Below are 24,443 nucleotides of genomic sequence, written 5' to 3' on the forward strand. Positions count from 1 at the left end.
GCTATGGCGTGTCTTTGCAAGCTATTTTACACTGTTTTAAGGTGTTTTCAGCTGTTTTTGAGACTTGCCATATTTTGACATTTTTGCCATACTATAGCCTTGCCTTTTTGGTCATTTTTTCAACATGCATTTTGATGCTGTTTTTGGCCATTTCTGCAACATTTTATGCTATGGCGTGTCTTTGCAAGCTATTTTACACTGTTTTAAGGTGTTTTCAGCTGTTTTTGAGGCGTGCCATATTTTGGCATTTTTGCCATACTATAGCCTTGCCTTTTCGGTCATTTTTTCAACATGCATTTTGATGCTGTTTTTGGCCATATTTGCAACATTTTATGCTATGGCGTGTCTTTGCACGCTATTTTACACTGTTTTAAGGTGTTTTCAGCTGTTTTTGAGACGTGCCATATTTTGACATTTTTGCCATACTATAGCCTTGCCTTTTCGGTCATTTTTTCAACATGCATTTTGATGCTGTTTTTGGCCATTTCTGCAACCTTTTATGCTATGGCGTGTCTTTGCACGCTTATTTCATACTGTTTTAAGGTGTTTTCAGCTGTTTTTGATACGTGCCATATTTTGACATTTTTGCCATACTATAGCCTTGCCTTTTCGGTCATTTTTCAACATGCATTTTGATGCTGTTTTTGGCCATTTCTGCAACATTTTATGCTATGGCGTGTCTTTGCAAGCTATTTTACACTGTTTTAAGGTGTTTTCAGCTGTTTTTGAGACGTGCCATATTTTGACATTTTTGCCATACTATAGCCTTGCCTTTTCAGTCATTTTTTCAACATGCATTTTGATGCTGTTTTTGGCCATTTCTGCAACATTTTATGCTATGGCGTGTCTTTGCAAGCTATTTTACACTGTTTTAAGGTGTTTTCAGCTGTTTTGAGACGTGCCATATTTTGACATTTTGCCATACTATAGCCTTGCCTTTTCGGTCATTTTTTCAACATGCATTTTGATGCTGTTTTTGGCCATTTCTGCAACATTTTATGCTATGGCGTGTCTTTGCACGCTATTTCATACTGTTTTAAGGTGTTTTCAGCTGTTTTTGAGACGTGCCATATTTTGACATTTTTGCCATACTATAGCCTTGCCTTTTCGGTCATTTTTCAACATGCATTTTGATGCTGTTTTGGCCATTTCTGCAACATTTTATGCTATGGCGTGTCTTTGCACGCTATTTTACACTGTTTTAAGGTGTTTTCAGCTGTTTTTGAGGCGTGCCATATTTTGACATTTTTGCCATACTATAGCCTTGCCTTTTCGGTCATTTTTTCAACATGCATTTTGATGCTGTTTTTGGCCATTTCTGCAACATTTTATGCTATGGCGTGTCTTTGCACGCTATTTCATACTGTTTTAAGGTGTTTTCAGCTGTTTTTGAGGCGTGCCATATTTTGACATTTTGCCATACTATAGCCTTGCCTTTTCGGTCATTTTTTCAACATGCATTTTGATGCTGTTTTTGGCCATTTCTGCAACATTTTATGCTATGGCGTGTCTTTGCACGCTATTTCATACTGTTTTAAGGTGTTTTCAGCTGTTTTTGAGACGTACCATGTTTTGACATTTTGCCATACTATAGCCTTGCCTTTTCGGTCATTTTTCAACATGCATTTTGATGCTGTTTTTGGCCATTTCTGCAACATTTTATGCTATGGCGTGTCTTTGCAAGCTATTTTACACTGTTTTAAGGTGTTTTCAGCTGTTTTTGAGGCGTGCCATATTTTGACATTTTGCCATACTATAGCCTTGCCTTTTCGGTCATTTTTTCAACATGCATTTTGATGCTGTTTTTGGCCATTTCTGCAACATTTTATGCTATGGCGTGTCTTTGCACGCTATTTCATACTGTTTTAAGGTGTTTTCAGCTGTTTTTGAGACGTGCCATATTTTGACATTTTTGCCATACTATAGCCTTGCCTTTTCGGTCATTTTTTCAACATGCATTTTGATGCTGTTTTTGGCCATTTCTGCAACATTTTATGCTATGGCGTGTCTTTGCACGCTATTTTACACTGTTTTAAGGTGTTTTCAGCTGTTTTTGAGACGTGCCATATTTTGACATTTTTGCCATACTATAGCCTTGCCTTTTCGGTCATTTTTTCAACATGCATTTTGATGCTGTTTTTGGCCATTTCTGCAACATTTTATGCTATGGCGTGTCTTTGCACGCTATTTCATACTGTTTTAAGGTGTGTTCAGCTGTTTTGAGGCGTGCCATATTTTGACATTTTGCCATACTATAGCCTTGCCTTTTCGGTCATTTTTTCAACATGCATTTTGATGCTGTTTTTGGCCATTTCTGCAATATTTTATGCTATGGCGTGTCTTTGCAAGCTATTTTATCCTGTTTTAAGGTGTTTTCAGCTGTTTTTGAGACTTGCCATATTTTGACATTTTGCCATACTATAGCCTTGCCTTTTTGGTCATTTTTTCAACATGCATTTTGATGCTGTTTTTGGCCATTTCTGCAACATTTTATGCTATGGCGTGTCTTTGCAAGCTATTTTACACTGTTTTAAGGTGTTTTCAGCTGTTTTTGAGACGTGCCATATTTTGACATTTTTGCCATACTATAGCCTTGCCTTTTCGGTCATTTTTTCAACATGCATTTTGATGCTGTTTTTGGCCATTTCTGCAACATTTTATGCTATGGCGTGTCTTTGCAAGCTATTTTACACTGTTTTAAGGTGTTTTCAGCTGTTTTTGAGACGTGCCATATTTTGACATTTTTGCCATACTATAGCCTTGCCTTTTCGGTCATTTTTTCAACATGCATTTTGATGCTGTTTTTGGCCATTTCTGCAACATTTTATGCTATGGCGTGTCTTTGCACGCTATTTCATACTGTTTTAAGGTGTTTTCAGCTGTTTTTGAGACGTGCCATATTTTGACATTTTTGCCATACTATAGCCTTGCCTTTTCGGTCATTTTTTCAACATGCATTTTGATGCTGTTTTTGGCCATTTCTGCAATATTTTATGCTATGGCGTGTCTTTTCAAGCTATTTTACACTGTTTTAAGGTGTTTTCAGCTGTTTTGAGACTTGCCATATTTTGACATTTTGCCATACTATAGCCTTGCCTTTTTGGTCATTTTTCAACATGCATTTTGATGCTGTTTTGGCCATTTCTGTAACATTTTATGCTATGGCGTGTCTTTGCAAGCTATTTTACACTGTTTTAAGGTGTTTTCAGCTGTTTTTGAGACGTGCCATATTTTGACATTTTTGCCATACTATAGCCTTGCCTTTTCGGTCATTTTTCAACATGCATTTTGATGCTTTCTTTGGTCATTTCTGCAACATTTTATGCTATGGCGTGTCTTTGCACGCTATTTTACACTGTTTTAAGGTGTTTTCAGCTGTTTTTGAGGCGATGCCATATTTTGACATTTTTGCCATACTATAGCCTTGCCTTTTCGGTCATTTTTTCAACATGCATTTTGATGCTGTTTTTGGCCATTTCTGCAACATTTTATGCTATGGCGTGTCTTTGCACGCTATTTCATACTGTTTTAAGGTGTTTTCAGCTGTTTTTGAGACGTGCCATATTTTGACATTTTTGCCATACTATAGCCTTGCCTTTTCGGTCATTTTTCAACATGCATTTTGATGCTGTTTTTGGCCATTTCTGCAATATTTTATGCTATGGCGTGTCTTTGCAAGCTATTTTACACTGCTTTAAGGTGTTTTCAGCTGTTTTTGAGACTTGCCATATTTTGACATTTTTGCCATACTATAGCCTTGCCTTTTCGGTCATTTTTCAACATGCATTTTGATGCTGTTTTTGGCCATTTCTGCAACATTTTATGCTATGGCGTGTCTTTGCAAGCTATTTTACACTGTTTTAAGGTGTTTTCAGCTGTTTTTGAGACGTGCCATATTTTGACATTTTGCCATACTATAGCCTTGCCTTTTTGGTCATTTTTCAACATGCATTTTGATGCTGTTTTTGGCCATTTCTGCAACATTTTATGCTATGGCGTGTCTTTGCACGCTATTTCATACTGTTTTAAGGTGTTTTCAGCTGTTTTTGAGACGTGCCATATTTTGACATTTTTGCCATACTATAGCCTTGCCTTTTCGGTCATTTTTCAACATGCATTTTGATGCTGTTTTGGCCATTTCTGCAACATTTTATGCTATGGCGTGTCTTTGCACGCTATTTCATACTGTTTTAAGGTGTTTTCAGCTGTTTTTGAGGCGTGCCATATTTTGACATTTTTGCCATACTATAGCCTTGCCTTTTCGGTCATTTTTTCAACATGCATTTTGATGCTGTTTTTGGCCATTTCTGCAATATTTTATGCTATGGCGTGTCTTTGCACGCTATTTCATACTGTTTTAAGGTGTTTTCAGCTGTTTTTGAGACGTGCCATATTTTGACATTTTTGCCATACTATAGCCTTGCCTTTTCGGTCATTTTTTCAACATGCATTTTGATGCTGTTTTTGGCCATTTCTGCAACATTTTATGCTATGGCGTGTCTTTGCACGCTATTTCATACTGTTTTAAGGTGTTATCAGCTGTTTTTGAGGCGTGCCATATTTTGACATTTTGCCATACTATAGCCTTGCCTTTTCGGTCATTTTTCAACATGCATTTTGATGCTTTTTTTGGCCATTTCTGCAACATTTTATGCTATGGCGTGTCTTTGCACGCTATTTCATACTGTTTTAAGGTGTTTTCAGCTGTTTTTGAGACGTGCCATATTTTGACATTTTGCCATACTATAGCCTTGCCTTTTCGGTCATTTTTCAACATGCATTTTGATGCTGTTTTTGGCCATTTCTGCAACATTTTATGCTATGGCGTGTCTTTGCACGCTATTTTACACTGTTTTAAGGTGTTTTCAGCTGTTTTTGAGACGTGCCATATTTTGACATTTTGCCATACTATAGCCTTGCCTTTTCGGTCATTTTTCAACATGCATTTTGATGCTGTTTTTGGCCATTTCTGCAACATTTTATGCTATGGCGTGTCTTTGCACGCTATTTTACACTGTTTTAAGGTGTTTTCAGCTGTTTTTGAGACGTGCCATATTTTGACATTTTTGCCATACTATAGCCTTGCCTTTTCGGTCATTTTTTCAACATGCATTTTGATGCTGTTTTTGGCCATTTCTGCAACATTTTATGCTATGGCGTGTCTTTGCACGCTATTTCATACTGTTTTAAGGTGTTTTCAGCTGTTTTTGAGGCGTGCCATATTTTGACATTTTTGCCATACTATAGCCTTGCCTTTTCGGTCATTTTTTCAACATGCATTTTGATGCTGTTTTTGGCCATTTCTGCAACATTTTATGCTATGGCGTGTCTTTGCACGCTGTTTTACACTGGTTTAAGGTGTTTTCAGCTGTTTTTGAGACGTGCCATATTTTGACATTTTGCCATACTATAGCCTTGCCTTTTCGGTCATTTTTCAACATGCATTTTGATGCTGTTTTTGGCCATTTCTGCAACATTTTATGCTATGGCGTGTCTTTGCAAGCTATTTTACACTGTTTTAAGGTGTTTTCAGCTGTTTTTGAGACGTGCCATATTTTGACATTTTTGCCATACTATAGCCTTGCCTTTTCGGTCATTTTTTCAACATGCATTTTGATGCTGTTTTGGCCATTTCTGCAACATTTTATGCTATGGCGTGTCTTTGCAAGCTATTTTACACTGTTTTAAGGTGTTTTCAGCTGTTTTGAGGCGTGCCATATTTTGACATTTTGCCATACTATAGCCTTGCCTTTTCGGTCATTTTTTCAACATGCATTTTGATGCTGTTTTTGGCCATTTCTGCAACATTTTATGCTATGGCGTGTCTTTGCACGCTATTTTACATACTGTTTTAAGGTGTTTTCAGCTGTTTTTGAGACGTGCCATATTTTGACATTTTTGCCATACTATAGACTTGCCTTTTCGGTCATTTTCTCAACATGCATTTTGATGCTGTTTTTGGCCATTTCTGCAACATTTTATGCTATGGCGTGTCTTTGCAAGCTATTTTACACTGTTTTAAGGTGTTTTCAGCTGTTTTTGAGGCGTGCCATATTTTGACATTTTTGCCATACTATAGCCTTGCCTTTTCGGTCATTTTTTCAACATGCATTTTGATGCTGTTTTTGGCCATTTCTGCAACATTTTATGCTATGGCGTGTCTTTGCAAGCTATTTTACACTGTTTTAAGGTGTTTTCAGCTGTTTTTGAGGCGTGCCATATTTTGACATTTTGCCATACTATAGCCTTGCCTTTTGGTCATTTTTCAACATGCATTTTGATGCTGTTTTTGGCCATTTCTGCAACATTTTATGCTATGGCGTGTCTTTGCAAGCTATTTTACACTGTTTTAAGGTGTTTTCAGCTGTTTTTGAGACGTGCCATATTTTGACATTTTTGCCATACTATAGCCTTGCCTTTTGGTCATTTTTCAACATGCATTTTGATGCTGTTTTGGCCATTTCTGCAATATTTTATGCTATGGCGTGTCTTTGCAAGCTATTTTACACTGTTTTAAGGTGTTTTCAGCTGTTTTTGAGACTTGCCATATTTTGACATTTTTGCCATACTATAGCCTTGCCTTTTTGGTCATTTTTCAACATGCATTTTGATGCTGTTTTTAGCCATTTCTGCAACATTTTATGCTATGGCGTGTCTTTGCACGCTATTTTACACTGTTTTAAGGTGTTTTCAGCTGTTTTTGAGACGTGCCATATTTTGACATTTTGCCATACTATAGCCTTGCCTTTTGGTCATTTTTTCAACATGCATTTTGATGCTGTTTTTGGCCATTTCTGCAACATTTTATGCTATGGCGTGTCTTTGCAAGCTATTTTACACTGTTTTAAGGTGTTTTCAGCTGTTTTTGAGACTTGCCATATTTTGACATTTTTGCCGTACTATAGCCTTGCCTTTTCGGTCATTTTTCAACATGCATTTTGATGCTGTTTTTGGCCATTTCTGCAACATTTTATGCTATGGCGTGTCTTTGCACGCTATTTCATACTGTTTTAAGGTGTTTTCAGCTGTTTTGAGACGTGCCATATTTTGACATTTTTGCCATACTATAGCCTTGCCTTTTCGGTCATTTTTTCAACATGCATTTTGATGCTGTTTTTGGCCATTTCTGCAACATTTTATGCTATGGCGTGTCTTTGCAAGCTATTTTACACTGTTTTAAGGTGTTTTCAGCTGTTTTTGAGACGTGCCATATTTTGACATTTTTGCCATACTATAGCCTTGCCTTTTGGTCATTTTTCAACATGCATTTTGATGCTGTTTTGGCCATTTCTGCAACATTTTATGCTATGGCGTGTCTTTGCACGCTATTTTACACTGTTTTAAGGTGTTTTCAGCTGTTTTGAGGCGTGCCATATTTTGACATTTTGCCATACTATAGCCTTGCCTTTTTGGTCATTTTTTCAACATGCATTTTGATGCTGTTTTTGGCCATTTCTGCAACATTTTATGCTATGGCGTGTCTTTGCAAGCTATTTTACACTGTTTTAAGGTGTTTTCAGCTGTTTTTGAGACGTGCCATATTTTGACATTTTGCCATACTATAGCCTTGCCTTTTCGGTCATTTTTTCAACATGCATTTTGATGCTGTTTTTGGCCATTTCTGCAACATTTTATGCTATGGCGTGTCTTTGCACGCTATTTCATACTGTTTTAAGGTGTTTTCAGCTGTTTTTGAGACGTGCCATATTTTGACATTTTTGCCATACTATAGCCTTGCCTTTTCGGTCATTTTTTCAACATGCATTTTGATGCTGTTTTTGGCCATTTCTGCAACATTTTATGCTATGTCTTGTCTTTGCATGCTATTTCATACTGTTTTAAGGTGTTTTCAGCTGTTTTTGAGACGTGCCACATTTTGACATTTTTGCCATACTATAGCCTTGCCTTTTCGGTCATTTTTTCAACATGCAGTTTTATGCTGTTTTTGGCCATTTCTGCAACATTTTATGCTATGGCGTGTTTTGGCGCGCTATTTTAAGCTGTTTTAAGGTGTTTTCAGCTGTTTTTGAGACGTGCCATATTTTGACATTTTTGCCATACTATAGCCTTGCCTTTTTGGTCATTTTTTCAACATGCATTTTGATGCTGTTTTTGGCCATTTCTGCAATATTTTATGCTATGGCGTGTCTTTGCAAGCTATTTTACACTGTTTTAAGGTGTTTTCAGCTGTTTTTGAGACTTGCCATATTTTGACATTTTTGCCATACTATAGCCTTGCCTTTTTGGTCATTTTTTCAACATGCATTTTGATGCTGTTTTTGGCCATTTCTGCAACATTTTATGCTATGGCGTGTCTTTGCACGCTATTTTATACTGTTTTAAGGTGTTTTCAGCTGTTTTTGAGACGTCCCCTATTTTCACATTTTGCCATACTATAGCCTTGCCTTTCGGTCATTTTTTCAACATGCATTTTGATGCTGTTTTTGGCCATTTCTGCAACATTTTATGCTATGGCGTGTCTTTGCAAGCTATTTTACACTGTTTTAAGGTGTTTTCAGCTGTTTTTGAGGCGATGCCATATTTTGACATTTTTGCCATACTATAGCCTTGCCTTTTCGGTCATTTTTTCAACATGTATTTTGATGCTGTTTTTGGCCATTTCTGCAACATTTTATGCTATGGCGGGTATTTGCACGCTATTTCATACTGTTTTAAGGTGTTTTCAGCTGTTTTTGAGACGTACCATATTTTGACATTTTGCCATACTATAGCCTTGCCTTTTGGTCATTTTTTCAACATGCATTTTGATGCTGTTTTTGGCCATATTTGCAACATTTTATGCTATGGTGTGTCTTTGCACGCTATTTTACACTGTTTTAAGGTGTTTTCAGCTGTTTTTGAGACGTGCCATATTTTGACATTTTTGCCATACTATAGCCTTGCCTTTTTGGTCATTTTTTCAACATGCATTTTGATGCTGTTTTTGGCCATTTCTGCAACATTTTATGCTATGTCGTGTCTTGCCACGCTATTTTATACTATTTTAAGGTGTTTTCAACTGTTTTTGAGATGTGCCATATTTTGACATTTTTGCCATACTATAGCCTTGCCTTTTCGGTCATTTTTTCAACATGCATTTTGATGCTGTTTTTGGCTATTTCTGCAACATTTTATGCTATGGCGTGTCTTGGCATGCTATTTTGTACTGTTTTAAGGTGTTTTCAACTGTTTTTGAGATGTGCCATATTTTGACATTTTTGCCATACTATAGCCTTGCCTTTTGGTCATTTTTCAACATGCATTTTGATGCTGTTTTTGGCCATATTTGCAACATTTTATGCTATGGTGTGTCTTTGCACGCTATTTTACACTGTTTTAAGGTGTTTTCAGCTGTTTTTGAGACGTGCCATATTTTGACATTTTTGCCATACTATAGCCTTGCCTTTTCGGTCATTTTTTTCAACATGCATTTTGATGCTGTTTTTGGCCATATTTGCAACATTTTATGCTATGGCGTGTCTTTGCAAGCTATTTTACACTGTTTTAAGGTGTTTTCAGCTGTTTTTGAGACGTGCCATATTTTGACATTTTTGCCATACTATAGCCTTGCCTTTTCGGTCATTTTTTCAACATGCATTTTGATGCTGTTTTTGGCCATTTCTGCAACATTTTATGCTATGGCGTGTCTTTGCACGCTATTTCATACTGTTTTAAGGTGTTTTCAGCTGTTTTTGAGACGTACCATGTTTTGACATTTTTGCCATACTATAGCCTTGCCTTTTCGGTCATTTTTTCAACATGCATTTTGATGCTGTTTTTGGCTATTTCTGCAACATTTTATGCTATGACGTGTCTTGCCACGCTATTTTATACTGTTTTAAGGTGTTTTCAGCTGTTTTTGAGGCGTGCCATATTTTGACATTTTTGCCATACTATAGCCTTGCCTTTTCGGTCATTTTTCAACATGCATTTTGATGCTGTTTTGGCCATTTCTGCAACATTTTATGCTATGGCGTGTCTTTGCACGCTATTTCATACTGTTTTAAGGTGTTTTCAGCTGTTTTTGAGGCGATACCATATTTTGACATTTTTGCCATACTATAGCCTTGCCTTTTCGGTCATTTTTTCAACATGCATTTTGATGCTGTTTTTGGCCATTTCTGCAATATTTTATGCTATGGCGTGTCTTTGCAAGCTATTTTACACTGTTTTAAGGTGTTTTCAGCTGTTTTTGAGACTTGCCATATTTTGACATTTTTGCCATACTATAGCCTTGCCTTTTTGGTCATTTTTTCAACATGCATTTTGATGCTGTTTTTGGCCATATTGCAACATTTTATGCTATGGCGTGTCTTTGCACGCTATTTTACACTGTTTTAAGGTGTTTTCAGCTGTTTTTGAGGCGTGCCATATTTTGACATTTTGCCATACTATAGCCTTGCCTTTTGGTCATTTTTCAACATGCATTTTGATGCTGTTTTTGGCCATTTCTGCAACATTTTATGCTATGGCGTGTCTTTGCAAGCTATTTTACACTGTTTTAAGGTGTTTTCAGCTGTTTTTGAGACGTGCCATATTTTGACATTTTTGCCATACTATAGCCTTGCCTTTTCGGTCATTTTTCAACATGCATTTTGATGCTGTTTTTTGGCCATTTCTGCAACATTTTATGCTATGGCGTGTCTTTGCACGCTATTTCATACTGTTTTAAGGTGTTTTCAGCTGTTTTTGAGGCATACCATATTTTGACATTTTGCCATACTATAGCCTTGCCTTTTCGGTCATTTTTCAACATGCATTTTGATGCTGTTTTTGGCTATTTCTGCAACATTTTATGCTATGGCGTGTCTTGCCATGCTATTTCATACTGTTTTAAGGTGTTTTCAGCTGTTTTTGAGACGTGCCATATTTTGACATTTTTGCCATACTATAGCCTTGCCTTTTCGGTCATTTTTTCAACATGCATTTTGATGCTGTTTTTGGCCATTTCTGCAACATTTTATGCTATGGCGTGTCTTTGCACGCTATTTTACACTGTTTTAAGGTGTTTTCAGCTGTTTTTGAGACGTGCCATATTTTGACATTTTTGCCATACTATAGCCTTGCCTTTTCGGTCATTTTTTCAACATGCATTTTGATGCTGTTTTTGGCTATTTCTGCAACATTTTATGCTATGGCGTGTCTTGCCATGCTATTTTGTACTGTTTTAAGGTGTTTTCAGCTGGTTTTTAGAAGTGCCATATTTTGACATTTTGCCATACTATAGCCTTGCCTTTTCGGTCATTTTTTCAACATGCATTTTGATGCTGTTTTTGGCCATTTCTGCAACATTTTATGCTATGGCGTGTCTTTGCACGCTATTTCATACACTGTTTTAAGGTGTTTTCAGCTGTTTTGAGACGATGCCATATTTTGACATTTTGCCCTACTATAGCCTTGCCTTTTCGGTCATTTTTTTCAACATGCATTTTGATGCTGTTTTTGGCCATATTTGCAACATTTTATGCTATGGCGTGTCTTTGCAAGCTATTTTACACTGTTTTAAGGTGTTTTCAGCTGTTTTTGAGACGTGCCATATTTTGACATTTTGCCATACTATAGCCTTGCCTTTTCGGTCATTTTTTCAACATGCATTTTGATGCTGTTTTTGGCTATTTCTGCAACATTTTATGCTATGGCGTGTCTTGCCATGCTATTTCATACTGTTTTAAGGTGTTTTCAGCTGTTTTTGAGACGTGCCATATTTTGACATTTTTGCCATACTATAGCCTTGCCTTTTTGGTCATTTTTTCAACATGCATTTTGATGCTGTTTTTGGCCATATTTGCAACATTTTATGCTATGGCGTGTCTTTGCACGCTATTTTACACTGTTTTAAGGTGTTTTCAGCTGTTTTTGAGGCGTGCCATATTTTGACATTTTGCCATACTATAGCCTTGCCTTTTCGGTCATTTTTTCAACATGCATTTTGATGCTGTTTTTGGCCATTTCTGCAACATTTTATGCTATGGCGTGTCTTTGCAAGCTATTTTACACTGTTTTAAGGTGTTTTCAGCTGTTTTTGAGGCGTGCCATATTTTGACATTTTTGCCATACTATAGCCTTGCCTTTTGGTCATTTTTCAACATGCATTTTGATGCTGTTTTTGGCCATTTCTGCAACATTTTATGCTATGGCGTGTCTTTGCACGCTATTTCATACTGTTTTAAGGTGTTTTCAGCTGTTTTTGAGGCGTGCCATATTTTGACATTTTTGCCATACTATAGCCTTGCCTTTTCGGTCATTTTTTCAACATGCATTTTGATGCTGTTTTTGGCTATTTCTGCAACATTTTATGCTATGGCGTGTCTTGCCATGCTATTTCATACTGTTTTAAGGTGTTTTCAGCTGTTTTTGAGACGTGCCATATTTTGACATTTTTGCCATACTATAGCCTTGCCTTTTCGGTCATTTTTTCAACATGCATTTTGATGCTGTTTTGGCCATTTCTGCAACATTTTATGCTATGGCGTGTCTTTGCACGCTATTTCATACTGTTTTAAGGTGTTTTCAGCTGTTTTTGAGACGTACCATATTTTGACATTTTTGCCATACTATAGCCTTGCCTTTTTGGTCATTTTTTCAACATGCATTTTGATGCTGTTTTTGGCCATTTCTGCAATATTTTATGCTATGGCGTGTCTTTGCAAGCTATTTTACACTGTTTTAAGGTGTTTTCAACTGTTTTTGAGACTTGCCATATTTTGACATTTTTGCCATACTATAGCCTTGCCTTTTGGTCATTTTTCAACATGCATTTTGATGCTGTTTTTGGCCATATTGCAACATTTTATGCTATGGCGTGTCTTTGCACGCTATTTTACACTGTTTTAAGGTGTTTTCAGCTGTTTTTGAGACGTGCCATATTTTGACATTTTTGCCATACTATAGCCTTGCCTTTTCGGTCATTTTTTCAACATGCATTTTGATGCTGTTTTTGGCCATTTCTGCAACATTTTATGCTATGGCGTGTCTTTGCATACTATTTTACACTGTTTTAAGGTGTTTTCAGCTGTTTTTGAGACGTGCCATATTTTGACATTTTTGCCATACTATAGCCTTGCCTTTTCGGTCATTTTTTCAACATGCATTTTGATGCTGTTTTTGGCCATTTCTGCAACATTTTATGCTATGGCGTGTCTTTGCACGCTATTTCATACTGTTTTAAGGTGTTTTCAGCTGTTTTTGAGACGTACCATATTTTGACATTTTTGCCATACTATAGCCTTGCCTTTTCGGTCATTTTTTCAACATGCATTTTGATGCTGTTTTTGGCTATTTCTGCAACATTTTATGCTATGGCGTGTCTTGCCATGCTATTTCATACTGTTTTAAGGTGTTTTCAGCTGTTTTGAGGCGTGCCATATTTTGACATTTTGCCATACTATAGCCTTGCCTTTTCGGTCATTTTTTCAACATGCATTTTGATGCTGTTTTGGCCATTTCTGCAACATTTTATGCTATGGCGTGTCTTTGCACGCTATTTTACACTGTTTTAAGGTGTTTTCAGCTGTTTTTGAGACGTGCCATATTTTGACATTTTGCCATACTATAGCCTTGCCTTTTCGGTCATTTTTTCAACATGCATTTTGATGCTGTTTTTGGCTATTTCTGCAACATTTTATGCTATGGCGTGTCTTGCCATGCTATTTTGTACTGTTTTAAGGTGTTTTCAGCTGTTTTTGAGACGTGCCATATTTTGACATTTTTGCCATACTATAGCCTTGCCTTTTGGGTCATTTTTTCAACATGCAGTTTTATGCTGTTTTTGGCCATATCTGCAACATTTTATGCTATGGCGTGTCTTTGCACGCTATTTTACACTGTTTTAAGGTGTTTTCAGCTGTTTTTGAGACGTGCCATATTTTGACATTTTTGCCATACTATAGCCTTGCCTTTTCGGTCATTTTTTCAACATGCATTTTGATGCTGTTTTGGCCATTTCTGCAACATTTTATGCTATGGCGTGTCTTTGCAAGCTATTTTACACTGTTTTAAGGTGTTTTCAGCTGTTTTTGAGGCGTGCCATATTTTGACATTTTGCCATACTATAGCCTTGCCTTTTGGTCATTTTTTCAACATGCATTTTGATGCTGTTTTTGGCCATTTCTGCAACATTTTATGCTATGGCGTGTCTTTGCGCTATTTCATACTGTTTTAAGGTGTTTTCAGCTGTTTTTGAGACGTACCATATTTTGACATTTTTGCCATACTATAGCCTTGCCTTTTCGGTCATTTTTTCAACATGCATTTTGATGCTGTTTTTGGCCATTTCTGCAATATTTTATGCTATGGCGTGTCTTTGCAAGCTATTTTACACTGTTTTAAGGTGTTTTCAGCTGTTTTTGAGACTTGCCATATTTTGACATTTTGCCATACTATAGCCTTGCCTTTTTGGTCATTTTTTCAACATGCATTTTAAGCTTGTTTTGGCCATATTTGCCACCTTTTATGCTATTGCGTGTTTTTGCATGCTATTTTATGCTGTTTTAAGGTGTTTTCAGCTGTTTTTGAGACGTGCCATATTTTGACATTTTTGCCATACTATAGCCTTGCCTTTTCGGTCATTTTTTCAACATGCATTTTGATGCTGTTTTTGGCCATTTCTGCAACATTTTATGCTATGGCGTGTCTTTGCAAGCTATTTTACACTGTTTTAAGGTGTTTTCAGCTGTTTTGAGGCGTGCCATATTTTGACATTTTGCCATACTATAGCCTTGCCTTTTCGGTCATTTTTTCAACATGCATTTTGATGCTGTTTTTGGCCATTTCTGCAACATTTTATGCTATGGCGTGTCTTTGCACGCTATTTCATACTGTTTTAAGGTGTTTTCAGCTGTTTTTGAGACGTACCATGTTTTGACATTTTTGCCATACTATAGCCTTGCCTTTTCGGTCATTTTTTCAACATGCATTTTGATGCTGTTTTTGGCTATTTCTGCAACATTTTATGCTATGGCGTGTCTTGCCATGCTATTTCATACTGTTTTAAGGTGTTTTCAGCTGTTTTTGAGACGTGCCATATTTTGACATTTTTGCCATACTATAGCCTTGCCTTTTCGGTCATTTTTTCAACATGTATTTTGATGCTGTTTTTGGCCATTTCTGCAACATTTTATGCTATGGCGTGTCTTTGCACGCTATTTTACACTGTTTTAAGGTGTTTTCAGCTGTTTTTGAGACGTGCCATATTTTGACATTTTTGCCATACTATAGCCTTGCCTTTTCGGTCATTTTTTCAACATGCATTTTGATGCTGTTTTTGGCTATTTCTGCAACATTTTATGCTATGGCGTGTCTTGCCATGCTATTTTGTACTGTTTTAAGGTGTTTTCAGCTGTTTTTGAGGCGTGCCATATTTTGACATTTTGCCATACTATAGCCTTGCCTTTTTGGTCATTTTTCAACATGCATTTTGATGCTGTTTTTGGCCATTTCTGCAACATTTTATGCTATGGCGTGTCTTTGCTGCTATTTTACACTGTTTTAAGGTGTTTTCAGCTGTTTTTGAGACGTGCCATATTTTGACATTTTTGCCATACTATAGCCTTGCCTTTTTGGTCATTTTTTCAACATGCATTTTGATGCTGTTTTTGGCCATTTCTGCAACATTTTATGCTATGGCGTGTCTTTGCACGCTATTTCATACTGTTTTAAGGTGTTTTCAGCTGTTTTTGACACATGCCATATTTTGACATTTTTGCCATACTATAGCCTTGCCTTTTCGGTCATTTTTTCAACATGCATTTTGATGCTGTTTTTGGCCATTTCTGCAACATTTTATGCTATGGCGTGTCTTTGCACGCTATTTTACACTGTTTTAAGGTGTTTTCAGCTGTTTTTGAGACGTGCCATATTTTGACATTTTTGCCATACTATAGCCTTGCCTTTTTGGTCATTTTTTCAACATGCATTTTGATGCTGTTTTTGGCCATATTTGCAACATTTTATGTTATGGCGTGTCTTTGCACGCTATTTTACACTGTTTTAAGGTGTTTTCAGCTGTTTTTGAGACGTGCCATATTTTGACATTTTTGCCTTACTATAGCCTTGCCTTTTTGGTCATTTTTCAACATGCATTTTGATGCTGTTTTTGGCCATTTCTGCAACATTTTATGCTATGGCGTGTCTTTGCAAGCTATTTTACACTGTTTTAAGGTGTTTTCAGCTGTTTTTGAGACGTGCCATATTTTGACATTTTTGCCATACTATAGCCTTGCCTTTTCGGTCATTTTTTCAACATGTATTTTGATGCTGTTTTTGGCCATTTCTGCAACATTTTATGCTATGGCGTGTCTTTGCACGCTATTTCATACTGTTTTAAGGTGTTTTCAGCTGTTTTTGAGACGTGCCATATTTTGACATTTTTGCCATACTATAGACTTGCCTTTTTGGTCATTTTTTCAACATGCATTTTGATGCTGTTTTTGGCCATTTCTGCAACATTTTATGCTATGGCGTGTCTTTGCACGCTATTTTACACTGTTTTAAGGTGTTTTCAGCTGTTTTTGAGACGTGCCATATTTTGACATTTTTGCCATACTATAGCCTTGCCTTTTTGGTCATTTTTTCAACATGCATTTTGATGCTGTTTTTGGCCATATTTGCAACATTTTATGCTATGGCGTGTCTTTGCACGCTATTTTACACTGTTTTAAGGTGTTTTCAGCTGTTTTTGAGACGTGCCATATTTTGACATTTTTGCCATACTATAGCCTTGCCTTTTCGGTCATTTTTTCAACATGCATTTTGATGCTGTTTTTGGCCATATTTGCAACATTTTATGCTATGGCGTGTCTTTGCACGCTATTTTACACTGTTTTAAGGTGTTTTCAGCTGTTTTTGAGACGTGCCATATTTTGACATTTTTGCCATACTATAGCCTTGCCTTTTTGGTCATTTTTTCAACATGCATTTTGATGCTGTTTTTGGCCATATTTGCAACATTTTATGCTATGGCGTGTTTTGCCACGCTATTTTATACTGTTTTAAGGTGTTTTCAGCTGTTTTTGAGTCGTGCCATATTTTGACATTTTGCCATACTATAGCCTTGCCTTTTCGGTCATTTTTCAACATGCATTTTGATGCTGTTTTTGGCTATTTCTGCAACATTTTATGCTATGGCGTGTCTTGCCATGCTATTTTGTACTGTTTTAAGGTGTTTTCAGCTGTTTTGAGGCGATGCCATATTTTGACATTTTTGCCATACTATAGCCTTGCCTTTTCGGTCATTTTTTCAACATGCATTTTGATGCTGTTTTTGGCCATATTTGCAACATTTTATGCTATGGCGTGTCTTGCCACGCTATTTTATACTGTTTTAAGGTGTTTTCAGCTGTTTTTGAGACGTGCCATATTTTGACATTTTTGCCATACTATAGCCTTGCCTTTTCGGTCATTTTTTCAACATGCATTTTGATGCTGTTTTTGGCTATTTCTGCAACATTTTATGCTATGGCGTGTCTTGCCATGCTATTTTGTACTGTTTTAAGGTGTTTTCAGCTGTTTTTGAGACGTGCCATATTTTGACATTTTTGCCATACTATAGCCTTGCCTTTTCGGTCATTTTTTCAACATGCATTTTGATGCTGTTTTTGGCCATTTCTGCAACATTTTATGCTATGGCGTGTCTTTGCACGCTATTTTACACTGTTTTAAGGTGTTTTCAGCTGTTTTTGAGGCGTGCCATATTTTGACATTTTGCCATACTATAGCCTTGCCTTTTCGGTCATTTTTTCAACATGCATTTTGATGCTGTTTTTGGCTATTTCTGCAACATTTTATGCTATGGCGTGTCTTGCCATGCTATTTCGTACTGTTTTAAGGTGTTTTCAGCTGTTTTTGAGACGTGCCATATTTTGACATTTTTGCCATACTATAGCCTTGCCTTTTTGGTCATTTTTTCAACATGCATTTTGATGCTGTTTTTGGCCATTTCTGCAACATTTTATGCTATGGCGTGTCTTTGCAAGCTATTTTACACTGTTTTAAGGTGTTTTCAGCTGTTTTTGAGACGTGCCATATTTTGACATTTTTGCCATACTATAGCCTTGCCTTTTTGGTCATTTTTTCAACATGTATTTTGATGCTGTTTTTGGCCATTTCTGCAACATTTTATGCTATGGCGTGTCTTTGCACGCTATTTCATACTGTTTTAAGGTGTTTTCAGCTGTTTTTGAGACGTGCCATATTTTGACATTTTTGCCATACTATAGCCTTGCCTTTTCGGTCATTTTTTCAACATGCATTTTGATGCTGTTTTTGGCCATTTTTTCAACATTTTATGCTATGGCGTGTCTTTGCACGCTATTTTACACTGTTTTAAGGTGTTTTCAGCTGTTTTTGAGACGTGCCATATTTTGACATTTTTGCCATACTATAGCCTTGCCTTTTTGGTCATTTTTTCAACATGCATTTTGATGCTGTTTTTGGCCATATTTGCAACATTTTATGCTATGGCGTGTCTTTGCACGCTATTTTACACTGTTTTAAGGTGTTTTCAGCTGTTTTTGAGACGTGCCATATTTTGACATTTCTGCCATACTATAGCCTTGCCTTTACGGTCATTTTTTCAACATGCAGTTTTATGCTGTTTTTGGCCATTTCTGCAACATTTTATGCTATGGCATGTCTTGCCACGCTATTTTATGCTGTTTTGAGGTGTTTTCAGCTGTTTTTGAGACGTGCCATATTTTGACATTGCCATACTATAGCCTTGCCTTTTCGGTCATTTTTTCAACATGCAGTTTTATGCTGTTTTTGGCCATATTTGCAACATTTTATGCTATGGCGTGTCTTGGCACGCTATTTTATACTGTTTTAAGGTGTTTTCAGCTGTTTTTGAGACGTGCCATATTTTGACATTTTTGCCATACTATAGCCTTGCCATTTCGGTCATTTTTTCAACATACATTTTGATGCTGTTTTTGGCCATTTTTACAACATTTTATGCTATTGCATGTCATGGCACACTATTTTATTCTGTTTTGAGGTGTTTTCAGCTGTTTTTGAGACGTGCCATATTTTGACATTTTTGCCATACCTTTTGCCTTGCCTTTTGGGTCATTTTTTTCAACATGCATTTTTATTGTGTTTTGGCCATTTTTTCAACATTCTATGCTATGGCCTGTCTTGGCACACTATTTTATGCTGTTTTTACGTGTATTAAGCTGTTTTTGGGACATGTCATATTTTGACATTTTTTTGCCATACTATAGCCTTGCCTTCTTGGTCATTTTTCCAACATGCATCATAATGGTGTTTTTGGTCGGTTTTGCCAAATTCCATCCTATTGTTCGCCTCGCCATACTAATTTTTTTTATACTTTTTGTGCTTTCATTGGCTTTATGTTTAATTATAGCCTCATTATTGAGTGAAAGGGGTGGATGGGTGGGGATGACATGCAGCAAACGGCAGAGGTCGGACTGAAACCTGCGGCTGCTGCGACAAGGATATAGCTTAAATACATTGGGCTCATGTTCAACTGAGCCACCGGGCACCCCCTCAACATGCTATTTCATGTGGATTCAAGCTGTTGTTTTTGGACGTCATATTTTGACATTTTTCACCATGCTATAGAATTTTTGGTCCAAAAAGTATTCAAAATGCCATTGTATAGTATTTTTGTGCATACTATACTATGACTTTTTAATGCTTTTTTGACCATATACTATAGTATGACTTTTTAATGCTATTTTGGACCACATACTATATTCTAACTTTTTGATGCTATTTTGGACCACATACTGTACAATAACTTTTTCATGCTAGTTTGTACCACATACTATAGTATAACTTTTTATGGTTTTTTGGACCATAGTATACGATGACTTTTCAATGAATTTTTTAGGGTATTGGGCCTACTATACAATGACTTTTCATACTAATTAAAATTTTAGGGCAAGTTATACCAAAATGTTCAGATATTTTGTATGGCATACCATACTTTTACTTTTTAAAGGATTTTTTTCAACAATGTGACATTTTAGGGCCTTCCATGGTGTACCTTTTTCTTGCACATTTTAAGGCATACAACATTATGTCTGTAATTCAATTTTAAGGGAATATTATACTTTTACCCTTTTTTATGACACACTTTGTCATGATTTGTTTATGATTTTTTTACACTCAATACTATGATTTTTTTTGAGTTTTTCTGACATATGGTGTCTTTTTTTGGGTATGCATTGCATAAAAAAATTCCTACAATATTATCGGTCACAAAAACTGTGTCACAGTGCAGTATGCCACAGCATTAAAAAAAGTTGTTTTTTTTAAAATGTTGTAGAATAGAATGCCATTAAAATTTCATAAAGTATTTGTTTAAAAAAAAACTCACTTGTAAAAAAGTCATAGCATAGTATGCACTAAAAATGTCATGAAAAATGTCTTACTTTGGCCTGCAAGTCCTCTGAGCTGCTGGCGTCCATGTAGAGTTCCAGCAGTTTGGTCAGGAGGTTAGAGGTTGCCACTGCCTTTGCATGCTCAGGGGTGTGATGACCTATCTGGCCGATGGACCAGGCTGTGGCTGCCTTGATGTGATGTTCATGCTCCTCGGATAGACACAGAGCCAGCTGGGGCACCCCCTGCAGGACAGGAGGAGATACAGCACAAAGGGACTGGTTCAGTGACTGTGACCTACATACTGAACCCCAAGTCATGTCTCTGGTTTTAGCGGTGGGTTTAGCTGTCACATGTTGAGGGGAATCAGAACAGAGATTAACACCTTGGAGAGAATAACAGTCATGGCAAGGTTTTCACTGTGAGCTGCCACATATCCCAGCATCATGATCCCCGGCAACCGCAGGTTTCCACGGCATTCGCCCAAATAGTCGATCACAGCTGCCATGCCACCACAGTTAACAATCACCTGGGACAGCTGGAAACACAGGCATAGATTACGTCGTATCCAGACATGCATAGTCGTGCATACAAGTGTGACTGTGTGCAGTACCTCGGGTGTGTGTTTCACCACCTCCCTCATCAGAGTGGTGACATTCTTCTTGACATACTCATCTGGATCTTTGAGGCAGGCCACTGCTGCAGGGAAGATCTCAGCCTCTATCACCATCTCTGCCAGGCTGACAGAGTGTTTGCTGATCTGACTGAGAGCGGAGAACACCTGCCTCTGGTTGGAAACAAAAACAAATCTTAATTATTTTCAGAGTTCATTGCCATTTTTGTAAATTCAAAAACAGCTTTATGTTGTATGTTTCTTAAAGCCAGCATTCATGTTGAAATGTTACTGTTATGTATTAAACATGTGGTTCTTTTCAGGGCATTTGGTGGTCTAGTGGATAATGCCACTGTCCCTGCTACAGTGACTGTGGGTTCAAGCCAAGCTCATAGCCCTTAGCTGCATGTCATCCCCTCTCTCTCCCCCTTTCACACTGATGATCTATCCTATCTAATAAAGGCAAAAATGCCTAAAAATAATCTTTAAAAAAAATATATATATATGGTACTTTTCTTAAGCTACACTTGGATGTTACATTCAGTAATCAAAGACAAATTGGTTGTTTCCAATGTTTTTTAAAAAAATCTACCTGCAATGTTGATAGTTAACATTTAGACTGGTTGCCCTGAAATGTCACTATACTTTGAAGAATTACCTTAAAGAATCTGTGCCATGTGCAGTCAAAGTTCATTAGGTTTCTCCCAGACTGATAGAAACCTGAATTCTGTATGAATTTAATAACATTTTACACTATTATCTATTTTTTAACACCATGATATTTTTGACATACTATATTTGGACAGTTTTATGACTTACTATACTATGGCATTTTTGATATACTATGGGAAAAAAAATGACATATCATATTATCATACTTTTTTACATGATACAATGACATTTTTATGACTTTTTATGACATAGTATACTGTGACATTGTTACAATATACTATATTTTGATTTTTCTTATGACATACTATACTGTGACATTACTTGACACACTATACTATATAGAGTTATTTTCAAGTACAGGTGCCACATTCACTTAAATTTCATCAGGTTTTTCCAAGCCTGACAGAAACGTAATACCTGTATGTTTGGGTTGCATGAGGGAACCTTAAAATGTCAGCATAATTTTGTTATTGTATTCCCCCATCTTGACAGATTTAATAACTCTGTTGACTCAAAAAAATAATAATTTCAACTCAAATGTGACCTATAACAGAGAAGAATATGCTACTTAAAATGTAGGTATGTGGGGGAATGTATCTTTTTTTTTTACAACAATCAATATTTTGAACTATACATTTTCGGTTAAATTATGCTGCTGATAAAATGTTCTAAATCACCTTAATTAACCGACAAATCACAACAAGGAATAGCGACAGGGAAAGAGATTTGTTAAAAAGTGAATGACGGGAAAACAGGACCAACAGATGGAGAAAAAAAACACACATAAAGCCTCATATAAACCTTAAAGATCGGAGGCATATATCTAGACCTATCATCTGTGTACATTTTCAAAGTAGATTTTTTTTTGGTCTACGTGGTACTGCTATACTAAGTCATTCATACTGAGTGATAAGTCCCATACCGCTACTGCCTGCTAATTTGTTCGAGTTGTTTTGACACGTAGTCTGCAAAGCAGAGGAGTATTTTCGGTCTTTACGCATACTTCACACTATCAAATAAAGTGTACATTTATTTTCTCACCAGTGTCCGTGTTGTCTGTATAAACTCCAATAAGCTTCAACTTAAAATTCGAATTAATAAAGTCGTATAACTCATTTTCCGAGCATTCGACAATTGTTTGCATCTCTTTCTCAGCAGCACCTGCACTGACCTGCATGAAAACACGCCCATGCCCCGATCAGTCACACAAACCACCTACTGGCATGGCGGGATATTACTCCAACGTATGGCTCTTGTGATAATATGAATAATTTAATACAGTGAAACAGTCATATAATCCGACGTTAAAATGATAAAATTATATTCAAAAACAGCCTTAATCTTCAATTACCAAAATAAAAGAGAGCACTTAGGTTACATGAATGTTTAGCATGCATGTCTCAGGTTATTGGGTATGCGTGGTAAAAAATTACCATTCAGTGTAATGGTCCAATGTTCTGTTATTAACCCTTTGAAACCTGAGCAAATTGGCTTGATTTCTTTCAAAAATGAAAAGAAGGTCATGAGCAACAAAGAAGAAATTACCCAAAAATTATCAAGAAATTTGTTTTCCTTTTTTATAAAATAAAGAAATAAAGAATGTATTTTCATACATCAATGAAAAGGTGCTTAAAATGTAATTTAAAAAATACAATAATTTGTAACATGATTTTAAATATGTAATTGTGATAACTATAAAAAAAATTTCCTTAGCTTTTCCCCCCTACCTTTTTAAAAATAATCTTCTAAATCTACTTATTTCTTGCAATTTGTGGAACATTTATTACCAAGTTGCTCATTGCCTCTTCCCCCATGATTTTGAAAGAAATCGCATCAGTTGCTCTTGGTTCAGTGGCTTAAATACTTGTGACAGGCATCTCTGAAAGCAGCACAAGAAAACTCACTCCAGGTTTCAGAGGACTAAAGGTTTGATTTTTTTCCCATGCCATTATACAAAAGCTGTTGAAGTGAGGCTGTGTTTTTTCCTACCTTGAGTTTGGCGTCCGGGTTGAGGATCATCTGTGCCAGATGAGCGATGGCACCATTGTCCACCACAGTCTGGGCCAGCTCTGGTGTGTGTTTGGAGATGTCACTAAGTGTGGAAGCTGCGATGCGTTTGAGGGCGATCTCAGGCTCCAGAAGACACAAAACCAGCAGGGGGACAGCACCTGCCTCCACAACTGACTGAGACAACACTGCACAGAAATGGAAAGAGTGGGGAAACATTAAAAGAAACAGGAGCTGAAGTGTCTCTTCAAACCAAGAAAGAGAGTAAAAGAAGAAGGGAAATCATAGAAATCTAAGCATGCCAGTGTGTTTTCCTCACATGCATTGTGTCTTGCGATGTAGCCCAGTGCCCAGGCAGCAGCCTCCTTCACCCCAGGGTCAAACTCCTCCAGGCAGAGAACCAGAGCATCAACTCCCCCACAAGCCACCACAGCCTGCGCCAGTTCAGGGGAGTGTTTGGCAACTGCACGCAGCACAAACGCTGCTGCCTTCTTGTAGAACCTCTGCATACAAACACACACAGATACACACATCCATTGTCCATGGTCCAAACTGAGGATTCAACTGACATTATAGACTTTAATATGACAGAGATGCTAGCCCATTATTGTCCCACAATTTGATTACATTCCCACATTTTGATCTTCATGTAATGCCTGAAATTAGATTTTTTGTTGTTATTGTTTATTTTGATTTTTATCTGTGTTTTATAGAAAAAAATATTTTAACTTATTGATTATTTAAAAATCCCATTTATCCAAATGTTTCCCCTGTACTGTTTAACCCTCATCTTTTGTTGACACTGGCTTTA

At 36.8% G+C, this 24,443-nt stretch overlaps 1 protein-coding gene across 2 annotated transcripts in view; it reads right to left on the reverse strand.

Moving 5' to 3' along the window:
- Positions 1 to 24,443, reverse strand: part of spag6 (sperm associated antigen 6) — a 42,616-nt gene that overhangs the window by 16,906 nt on the left and 1,267 nt on the right. For both annotated transcript variants that reach the window (XM_042510438.2, XM_088071665.1), the window contains exons 4-8: positions 23,952 to 24,135; positions 23,615 to 23,820; positions 20,954 to 21,127; positions 20,726 to 20,878; positions 20,394 to 20,585 (exon numbers count right to left, since the gene is read on the reverse strand). In XM_042510438.2, coding sequence (XP_042366372.2) covers positions 20,394 to 20,585; positions 20,726 to 20,878; positions 20,954 to 21,127; positions 23,615 to 23,820; positions 23,952 to 24,135 — 909 coding nt within the window. The remainder of the gene's footprint in view (positions 1 to 20,393; positions 20,586 to 20,725; positions 20,879 to 20,953; positions 21,128 to 23,614; positions 23,821 to 23,951; positions 24,136 to 24,443) is intronic.

This window comes from Plectropomus leopardus, chromosome 21 (assembly GCF_026936395.1).
Source record: "Plectropomus leopardus strain MGB_pleo_1.0 chromosome 21, ASM2693639v1, whole genome shotgun sequence".
Taxonomy (NCBI): domain Eukaryota; kingdom Metazoa; phylum Chordata; class Actinopteri; order Perciformes; family Serranidae; genus Plectropomus; species Plectropomus leopardus.